The sequence below is a fragment of the Aulostomus chinensis genome, chromosome 20 (genome assembly GCF_037954235.1).
Source record: "Aulostomus chinensis isolate RoL2024-O1b breed Wild chromosome 20, RoL_Achi_v1.0, whole genome shotgun sequence".
NCBI classification, from domain to species: domain Eukaryota; kingdom Metazoa; phylum Chordata; class Actinopteri; order Syngnathiformes; family Aulostomidae; genus Aulostomus; species Aulostomus chinensis.
In genome coordinates, this window is record NC_141339.1 from 20101747 (window position 1) to 20112584 (window position 10838).

The following is a 10838-nucleotide window of genomic DNA, read 5'->3' on the forward strand; positions in this document are numbered from 1 at the left end:
ATTAAATAACATAATTTGACTGAGTGAAATATAAATTAATTCAACCACCATTTAGGTTACTATTCATTATTTATTGCCTTACAATAAATGAAAAATGCAGTTAAAGATCAAAATAATTAAAACGATCGAATAAAAATAAGGCCTGTCAAAGTTCCAGTAGCATTCCTTTCAAGCGTTACACCACTGTCGTAAAACGTCACTGCCTGGTGTTGCAATGGCCTTTGCTGCGACAGCACTTTGCGGCAGCAGGGAGATCGAGGAGAAAGCAGCGACTAACGTCGCCAGCTGAAACACTATCCCTCCCAGTAAGCCTCGGATTTATGCAATATTCGGTGAAGAAACGTGTACGTTGTTTTTGTATATTCACTGGCCTTGTTCATGAAAGTGTGTTCAACGTTTTCCAACCGTAAATCTCCACCTTAATGCGGTGGGATGGCCACAGTGCCGCCTGGGCCTAGTAGCGCACTGCCTGCATCCCCGGCTGAAATTCCTCCTTATCCTGGGGCTGGGGTCGTGGAGCCGGTGGAGGAAGACGGAGTGCCCGGTTGTCACAGGGAGGACTGCGTACCCGCCGGTACAGGGATTAAGTCGCAGCCGGTAACCGAAGTCAAAGAGTCGGTTAAGAAGAAGCAGAAAAGCATGCTAGCGCGAGCTAGCCCGGCGGCGCTGCACCTAAAAATGCAAGCCCAGGAGCAGCAGCAGCTAAACGGCTTGGCCAGTCCCTCGGTGGAAGGTGACGGCCACCAGCACACAGGAAACCGGCCTGACAATCCGAGACCGTCCGTGGAAAACTGTGACAGCAGAAACGACGGGGCGCCAGCCGCCAGAAACAATAGTGAGCATTGCCAATACGAAGGCCACAGCCCCTTCTCTAAAAACGGCAGTCACTCTCACCTCGTTAACAATAGCATGAACGGGATGCCGGGGTTCTCACGAACTGACGCGGTCCACAGTCACCCCGGGGACGAAGAGAAAGAGGAGTTTGACCACACGCAGCCTCCGAGACCTCCGAGCGACGAGCCTCCAGACGCTGCCGGGCCCGGCAGTGGGCAGAGCCCCGCTGACCCGCAGCAGCAGCAGCAGCCGCCGGCGGAGGAGCTGGCGCGACTCGATCTGAGCAGCTCCCCCGGCCGAGCGGAAGAGGACAGCCACGGTATTTGTTATGTGCGCTACGAGTCCGAGCTGCAGATGCCGTGGATCATGAGACTGATCACCAAGGACTTGTCTGAGCCTTATTCCATTTATACGTACAGGTACTTCATCCACAACTGGCCGCAGCTCTGCTTCCTGGTGAGTAGGACAAACCAAGGCGGTTGTGTAGGAAATGCATTTACTCTCCAACTGAGTTTGATGTCTGAAGTTGTCTTCATGTTTGTGCCTGGGTGTGACTTCACACCCTCAGATTCACACTGGTTTGTGTGACCCGGTTAACAACAGGACGTTGTTCTGTTGTGTATTGATAACGTAAATGTCTGACTGCTCAGTAACTGGGATGTCTGTATTGAGTCATTCTAAGTGTTGACAAGGTACAATTGTCTTGGCTGCGTGTGTCTTACTGATCTATTGTTGGGGTCTCTTGTCAGGTCAGTTTACTACGGTCGTTTTGTTTTAAAAGACTTTAAGAAATCCTTAGTTTTTGTAAGTTGTTTAGCTGTCTCACTCACACGCACACACTCTTTCTGTAGGTTGCTTGTCTTCTGTGATGAGACAGCAGTGTGTTTAGAGTAGGTGTTTTATCCTGCACCTGCATTTTTTTTTTTTTAGAGAAGATTTTCTACTCAGAGCAACGCTGTGTTTTCGTCCAGCGTCGAGGTCATAAGTCTCCCAGTTTCCAGTTTGTCTGGAAAGCTGCTTGTGACATAAGAGGAAGTGCTGTGAAGTTGAGGTCAGAGGTCAGCTAAGAGAGACAGCACAATGACAGGGTCTGCTGGGGAACTGTTTCAAGGTTTATATAAAAACACTGAGGCCCTAACAGCGGTGTGTGTGTGTGTGTGTGTGTGTGTGTGTGTGTGTGTGTGCGCGTGCGTGTGTGCGTGCATCGCAGGCCATGGTGGAGCAGGAGTGTGTCGGAGCCATTGTATGTAAGCTTGACATGCACAAGAAGATGTTCCGACGTGGCTACATCGCCATGCTGGCCGTGGACTCCAAACACAGAAGGAAAAGCATCGGTGAGAGACAACATTGACAAAGTTCTGCATTGCCTTCCTTTCTTTGACCACCAACTGCCTTTATACAACATTTATGTTTGTTATACACGGTGGGTTGGTTTGCATTCGTGATGCCTTAGAGCTGATGTGTGTTTCTTCTCATGCCATCACTGACTTGGCCTCTTGTGCTCCAGGTACTAATCTGGTGAAGAAGGCCATCTATGCCATGGTGGAGGGCGACTGTGACGAAGTAAGAGTTCCAGGACTCATTTCCACAGCAGGACAGTGCTACTCTTAACATTCATCTCTGTTGCAAATGATAGTTGAACACACCCATTGAATATTCACATGGCAGTCATGCTCCTCCTGTGTCGTAATCTGGTGATTCCGCCCGCTTCTCCTGAGCTCTGCAGCAACATCTGGATCCCTCCAAAATAGAGATTAGGAACTAATCGATCCAATCAGGACTGTGTTCCAGCTGCTCTTCTGCCCTCTGGCAGTCACGTAGCCCTCGATTGGTTCTCGTAGTTGATGACTTGAATTTAGGCTGTTGCCGGCAGAAGAGAGCGGTAGAAAATGGCGTCTTTCAAAGCAGCAACCGTCAATGTCAGTAAAATAAAAGACGGCTGCCATTATTGCAGAAATAAGCAAAAACCGGAGCATAAACTAGAGGAGTTTCTCAGTGGAAAAGGACATTTTCGCTGTTCTTTGACTGGATTTGACAGGCGATGATGATTCATGTTTTGTCCGGCTGATTGTCAAGTGATGATTTTATATCGGAGGCGATCGAGATGTGGCTGCGGAGCTCAAATCTGGCGCTCGCAAGAGCCAACCGGTTTCCCTGAGCGTGACCGTCAGGGTGGGATGTTAGAATGCTTGATAATATTATTCCGCCGTCTTCAAGGCTGCAGCTCATAAAATCACAGTGACTCTTGCAAATTGTTAGATTTTTAAGCGCTTCCCAGTTGACCAGCGACTGATGGAAGAGCTGGTAAAAACCCAGAAGGACACGGGGTTACAGTTCACCGTTAAACAACACATTTGACAATCCTTTGAGTTTCAGCAAACACGACCACTCAACCTAGCCAAGACTGCCAGTTGTTGTTTTCCGTGATTCAAGAGGAGCAACTTAGTGTTACTTGGCATATGGTTCAAATATGTCTGAGTAATGACTCAGATCCAGAAGTGTGTCCTAGACCTTTAATAGGACGTGTTTTGCGTGGCGTGAAGAGGCGAACTAGACGCACCTTCAGCCAGAGACCGACAGCTCTTGCTTGAGTAGATCTTTTATGTGGTTTAAATTATTGTCACTCGGGGGGGAAAAAAAGGTGTTACAGTGAATATACAGTCACACAAAATGTTGTCTTACTCCATTCCTGTTGTATTATGCAGCACAAAGATGTTAGCTAGGGAGCAGTGGAACGCTAAAAGAAGCTAATGGATCATCAAAAAACGTTGTCTTGCCTTGAAATACGTCCGCATGGCCCTCCAGATTTTCCCGTCCATTGGGTTTTCTGTTACTGGTCAACCAATGAAGCTATTAGATTATGTAAATTTGCCTGATTTTTTTTTTTTTTTTTACATTTACAAGTTGCAGTCTGGAGGTGCAGTGGCACTGTCAAGCGTGACGTCAGAGGAATGTCGCTGCAACGTGAATACAGTTCACTGCGAATGGTCATTATTAATGGTGGATGAGCAGATCTGCTTTGTTTATTGTTTTTCAAGCTCGTTGTCTCCACGAAGTCACTCAGTGCTGCGCCCGAATCATTTCTCACATTCATGCACTTAAAAACATCCCTCACATCTGCGGTGGAACGCTGCACTGTCAAGCCAGACTCTTAAAGGAGAGTCACCCAGCAGCACTCGCAAGCCGAGAGAGACGAAATACTGCAGCAATAACAGGATCAGGTTTTGATTGGTCTAATTACAGTTAATACAGCCATCAAAGTATGCTGTAGCCTCACTATCCTTGACACCCAAAAAGCAAAGGAACAAGCACACCAGTAACCCCACGTTATTGTTGTTCAGTGACTATACCTTCAATCTCTTTGACAGCCATGCAATTTTGAAGTAGCTGCGATTAATGTTCTTCATTATAACAGCGTAATTAATGAGGGTGTGAAATGTCAGTGGCATTATCACCCGACTTTGCAGCTCAGCTTCGCTCTCGCTGCTGTAAGAGCATTGTTGGATACCGCTGCAGGCAGCTTTTGTCAGAGATTAAGCAATAAAAAGCTGCAGCTCTGTTCCAAACTGCAAACAGATATAGTTAGCAAGTAGCTGGTGCACACAGTGGAGCATTTAGCAACCAGGGAGGCAGATATTTACCTCAGGCATTGTTGGAGACAGAGAAGAGAAAAGAAAAAAAAAAAAAAGAGTTCTTTTCCCAGTGGCCAAAAAAACTGCTAACATTTGCTTTTGTTTGCAATGGAATAAGATTAAATCGCCATTGACTCTCTGGTCAAATGACTCTGCAGTAGACACGGGTGTTTGGCGGCTTAGTCGGCAATGCAAAACCAGGGTTAACACGCTATTGCGCTGCTGTTTTGCAATGCTTTCAATCTGGATTCACGTTCTGTGGGTTGTTGGGGATCAACAAGATACACAGAGCCAATGAAAGCCTGTCACCTCCACCGGTAACATACGCGGTTTTATGTGTCATCTCAGCCACATATATGGGCCATCCGTGTTCAAGCCACGGCACTCTAAACGCTGCTCGGTCGGTGATGAGATCGAAAAACAGACCGGAGCAAAAAAAAAGAATAGAAACTGCAACACTGTTCTCAATGCTGCTTTAACTACAGACACCAAAGAGTCTACAAGGCCCGAGACACTAAACGCAGGAGCTGTTTTGTTAACAGCCTTTTCTTCCTTCCTGTCCGGTGACTGTGTCTGGGACTGAGCCAAACCAGAAAAAAAAAAACCACAGAGAGGCACCGCTTGTCTACTCACAATCACAGCAGAACCAAACTTCTTTAGCAGGTTTACCTGGGTTTCAAATACCAGCATGCTAGCAGGTGTGTATAGGGGGAAGAGGGTCAAACAGAGCTAAAGGAGAGTGAATATTGGACTCATGAGTGGACTGAAGTGTGATTTTATACCTGTATATGTGTGTGTACGCACCTACATACATACATGCATGCACATGTGTGTGTGTGTACGTACATACATTTTTTTTTTGCTATGTAAGTACTGATTGCGTAAAGAAGCTGCTGTTCACAAAAAACAGCTCCATTTAAATTAAAATGATGGTTCAGAATATCAGTTGTATCCATAACTGGTTTGTGCTGCCCCCTAGTGGCCATGCAGATTGGGAGCGCATGTTTGCAGCTGCTGTTTGTGTTACTGTAGTGGAGCTCTTCAGTGTTTGCACGAAGACTTCTGGAACTACCAGGTTCAGTTTGCCTTCTGAGCTCCCCAGCAGATTTTCCTACGAAAAGTTTCTCCTTCTCTCAAGCTGTTGACTTGTCCCAGCACACGGCAGGGAGACATTATACCACCTGATGGCCCCAGCGAGTAAATGAAGCGATCATTCTCACAGCCCAAAAAAAGTGTGTGTTTATTTGCATATAAAGCAGGAATGGGACAACTGATCATTAGTGATCATTCAAGATGCTTGTGGCGATGCATTCTGATGGCCGGCGTGAACTTGAATACTTTAAGCCGTCCACTTCTGATTGGATCACCCAAGACGTACTTAAAGGTCTAAAGCAGTTTGGGAGTTGTTCCACGATCGATTTAAAGTTCTTATGATGAAGGTTAATTGGTTCCTCTGCGCCAGTCTTTGCGCTAAGCTCGGATAAAGTTTTTACTCAGCTCTCCCCGAAGAGACCGGATTTATATCTGTTTATTTGAAAAGAACAAGTTTGACTGGAGTCTCACAAATACAAACATAACACCCCCCTGTTGTTGTCCGCAGGTTGTATTGGAGACTGAGATCACCAACAAATCAGCTCTGAAGCTCTACGAGAACTTAGGTTTTGTCAGAGACAAGCGGCTGTTCAGATACTACCTGAACGGAGTGGACGCACTGCGGCTCAAACTGTGGCTCCGCTAAAGGAAAGAAGAGGGGACGGGGGAGGACGGGACAGCATGTGCTGTTCACCCTTATACACTATCAGCTTGACAGCCTCAGTTCTGCCCTGGTCATTTCACTCTTATACACACACACACACACACACACACACACACCTGTGTACAAACATGCAAAGAGTATGCACATAGGTATGCATAGACACGCAAACACACCCTATTTTTGTCCTTGACCTTGAACAACTGTTGTTTTGGTAGAAACGGACTGAAATCCCTCCAGATGTTTTCATGAAGGGGCCCCTGGGGCGAGTGAGGGTGGTCTCTGGGATGACCTTGACTGAGGACTAGATGACCTTTTTTTTTTTTTTTTTTTTCTTCCTTTTTTCTTTTTTGACCTTCGAGCTTGGAAGCCGCATTGAGTGTCCGGCGTGTGTGTGGCAGCTCAGGTGAGGACAGGCGTCCGAACCGCAGAGGACAGGAGGCCACACCAAATCATCCTGCGGCACTCAAGACAAAACAAACTTGAAGAAAACACCGCGTGAACCAAGTAGGCGGGGCAGTAACACAGACTGGGAAGAAACTATTTGTGGAGTTTATTTTTGTGTTTCTTTTTTAACCTTGTAAGTTGGATGGGGGGGGGGGGGGCGGAAGAGTGTTTGTACAGCCTCGTGTTTTTTTGTTAGTGGGGTTTTTTTTGTTTTGTTTTTGGAGGGGGGGTGGGCGAGCTCGTGTCTGTGTGTATGAGTTTCACTGTGAGCGTGTGTGTGTGTGTGTGTGTGTGTGTGTGTGTGTGTGGGCGCACTCTCCTCCAAATGTTTCCCAACCTGTCCACTTGTTGCAGCTGTCTCCATCACCTGCCTCCAAGACTGAAGCCTGTAAAGATAAGCATGCATTTATTTTAATGTGAGTGTGAAGAGTGTGCGTGTGTGCGTGCGTGCGTGCATGAGGCGTGCATGTGTGTGTGTTTTGATTAACCCAGTCTGAGGCTCCCCTTCCGACCCCCCCCCTTGGTGTCAGTATGTTGGTGCAGATCAACAAATCACTCCATTAGCAGCTCAAGCGTTGCCCTCTCTGCTTCAGTGTAAAGTCATCAAACCCTGGAGGATTTTTCTTCTTCTTCTTCTTCTTTTTTTGCTTCCTGTTTTAGCAGATCAGACCTCCCCTAAATTCACTGCCAGTTGCTGCAACCCCCCCCCCCCCCACCCCCACCCCCCACCCCCCAAAAGGAGAAAATTGAGCCTTTCTGCCAATAATGGTGTGGTCAAACTGGGTCCTAGCCATCTCAGTTTACTCCTCGAAATGATCAGTGTCCTCGTTGCAAGTGCCACTTAGTCCATCAGCACTCTCCACCACGTCTGCAGCCTCGGCACCAGACTGGAGGTGACCTATGCTCTGTGTGTGTGCGTGTGTGCGTGTGTGTGTGTGTGTGTGTGTGTGTGTGTGATTATGTTTTCATGACGATAAAAAAATAAAATAGGCAAGTATTCTTAGCAGATTATATTTTATTATTTTTGTTTGCTTTTCAGATTATTTAGATGTCTAATATACACCTGTTAAACCTCACGCTGCGCGTTGGCAGCTGAGACCACAATGCACTTCCCAGGTGCTCGATGCATAACAACCTCGCTAACATCTTCAGCGTCAGATTCCCACGGACGTTCCAACCCACGCTACTTAGAAAGTTTGCTTTCACTGCTTTTTTTTTTTTTCTTAAAATGAACAAATGTCAGATGCACTTCTTTGGAAATTGCTGCATTGTTGCATTCTGTGTCTGTCTGTCTGTCTGTCTGAATGTGTCTGTGTTGTTATTTTGACAATGGTGTGGTCCCCCCCCCCCCAAGACTTTTATTTCTCTACTTCCAGAGACCCCCGCACAAGAACACAACAACCTTTTTTTTTCAGCCTAATGTGGACAACAAGGACCTGCTAGTTGTTTTAAGAAACAAACACACACTCCTGGTGTTTGTGTGATTTCTAGCCTTCCAGGATTGAGGTTTGAGCTTTGATTTAAAGGGACAAGACAACTTTTCAGACGTTAGTCCTCCCCGCCACAGCTAGACAAGAAGATAGATACCCGTCTCTTCACTGTGCGTCTTAGAAAGCTGAGACAATCTGACTGCCAGTTTGCTTAGCATAATGAATGGAGGTGGGTGGTGAGTGTTCGCACACCCCTATCTAAAGTCTCCAAATTGACGAGGCTCAGGATCTTGATTCATCTAAACATACCATCCTACTAATGTTTGGCTTTGTTTGGTTGGCAGAAGTTACAACGGGGCTTTAGAGGTGCTACTACGCCCAGCTAGGAAAGTAGTTCCTCCTAAAGCAACCGTGTCTCGTTATGTTTGATCTTTATTTCATACCAAACATCATGCACAGCCCCAATTGTAATAAAGAAGGCAGACAGTTTCAACTGAGGTATGCTCACCCACCCACTGCCGTTAATTGTGCCAACTGGTTAGCCAGTATCCTGTCTCCTTGTCTGGCTCTGGTGAAGACACGTACTTCCCAAAAAAAAGCTGTCGTGTTCCTTTAAAGAAGACAGGAAACAGACCGGTTGATAGACGGGAGCTCAGCATCAGCTTCTCCAATTGGGAAACAACCCTCATGGCTGTAATTCAATTTCAACTCAACTCTTTCAGTGTCTCAAGTTATGCAACTGGATGTGCGATTTTTTTTTTATCCTGCTGAGCAATCTCAGAGTCGTGGGAACTGAAAGATACTTCCTGGTACGGAGTCCTGGAGTGGCCATAGAGGGGGCAAAAGAAATGTGGGTGTAGAGGGAAAATGAAAGTCGTTCCAGGTCATGGGATATAACTTTTTTCCTTTAGTTAAGTTACTGTCATCACAAGACATAACTGGCTCAAAAATAGAGAACTAAAAGGAACAAGTCATATCTCATGGTGACAAATTTAAATCAGTTATTTTTTAATTACTAAAATTTGGTGGTGGTGGTGGGGGGGGGCTACGTCTTGTGCAATCTACTCAAAAGAAGAAAAAAACGTCTTTATACCCACAAAGTACTGTTTTTGTTTTGTTTTTCCTCAATATGGACAATCTTGGGCTCAGTAGCCTGGCAATCACATTAAAATCTATAAACTACAGAACAAACTGGCGATGTGAAGCTGATGGGACACTTGGATGAGTTTTATGCGGCGATGAGCTGGATTCTGGGTGACACTGCAGGACCTTGTCAATATTTTGGGTTAATTTCCCTCTGGAACAGTCCGGCCGAGACGTTACATCCCAGGAGCCCTTGACTGAAAGGGAGAGTAGATGTTTACAGAGTTGCCACCCTCGTAACAGCCTGCGTACGTGTGTGTCTGTGTGCACTTGGAACAATGAATCAGATGAACTTTTTTTTTTTTGTATACAAGTGTTCTATTCACCTGGTATATTGAGCGCATGGTTTTGGGTTTTTTTTTTTGTTTGTGATTTTTTTGTTTTTGTTTTGTTTTGTTTTTGGTGAATCATATTTCGGGAAGGGTGGGCGATTGATTTATCACGTATGTTTATTTTTGATTTCTGTGCTACGTCAACCCATCCAGAGGCATTTTTCTGGTGGTGAGCAGTTTGCTTTTCTGCTCGTCTCTCACCTGTTTCCAACTCCTCTCAGGGCTTTAAATCTTCTAAATCCCTGTGTTGGAAGCTTGGTTTTGTTTGTTTTTCTTTTCCCAAATGTCCCCTCACTGTCTGGGTCTGGAACACAGCAACGGCTACTGTCGGATGAAAGGAGCGGATAGGTAACACCTTAACAAATAAACCTGTCGTATTCTGTCAAACCAGGAAGTGTTTTTAGCTTTCAAAGGAAGTGACTAGCTGATTTTTTTATTTTGTTTTTGTTTTTTGGGTTTTTTTTTTTTGTTTGTTTGTTTTGTTACAATTCTGTGAAACTCTGGCAGTTCTATAAGGGCATTACGGCCTGCCACATTTGCCGCGGCGCTCTGTTTCGACCACAGACTGAAGGGCTTTGTCATCAATATCAGTTTGCAGCCTTGGCTTGAGGTGTTTCGTAGTTTACCTAACGCTCGCAGACAATAAATCTTCTTGGGGTTTGTTTTGTTTTTTTGAGTTTTAACAACATACCAGTTCAGTGTTCACAGGTCAGAACTAATCTTTCGTTGTTGTTTTTGGAAGTCCGCTGTGCTATCCAAGTGGTTTATTCCAACAAACCTCGCGTCTCTCGTCCTCACCTGGGACGGAGACATCTGCCATCCTAAATTGCAGTCATGAATTCTCCCAGTGAACGGTTTACTGGTAACGTTTGTCCTGGCAGCCATGTTACACCGCAACCACACAGGGGCTTCCTGCAGTCTCAGCAGCAGTGGCGGCGGCAGCCAACACCGCCTCCACCACCAACTACGCAGTGTGCAAAGAGGAGAGTGCAAAAGTTTTTTTCTTTTTTTTTTCTTCTTTTTTTTCTTTTTTTTTTTTTGCATGTCAGACTTATGTTTCCCCAGCTCCTCTTCCCTGTCCCCTCTCTTGATTTTGATCTGGAAATGTCCGATAGCTTTTATTTAATGTGGAAAAAGAACACAGAAATAAATTATTTGATTTTTTTAATGCTGTAAACTTGGTCATCTTGTCTGCTGTGTCAAGGTGTGGATCTCTCTCTCTCTCTCTCTCTCTCTCTCTCTCTCTCTCTTTTTTTTTTAAACATGA

At 45.6% G+C, this 10838-nt stretch overlaps 1 protein-coding gene across 1 annotated transcript; it reads left to right on the forward strand.

The window, feature by feature from the left end:
* The first annotated feature begins 200 nt into the window (after window positions 1-200).
* On the forward strand, window positions 201-6804 carry naa30 (N-alpha-acetyltransferase 30, NatC catalytic subunit). Its single transcript, XM_086188930.1, has 4 exons — window positions 201-1290; window positions 2045-2168; window positions 2342-2397; window positions 6067-6804. The coding sequence occupies exons 1-4, from the start codon at window positions 433-435 to the stop codon at window positions 6202-6204; spliced, it is 1176 nt and encodes a 391-aa protein (XP_086045056.1). The 5' UTR covers window positions 201-432; the 3' UTR covers window positions 6205-6804.
* The last annotated feature ends 4034 nt before the right edge of the window (window positions 6805-10838 follow it).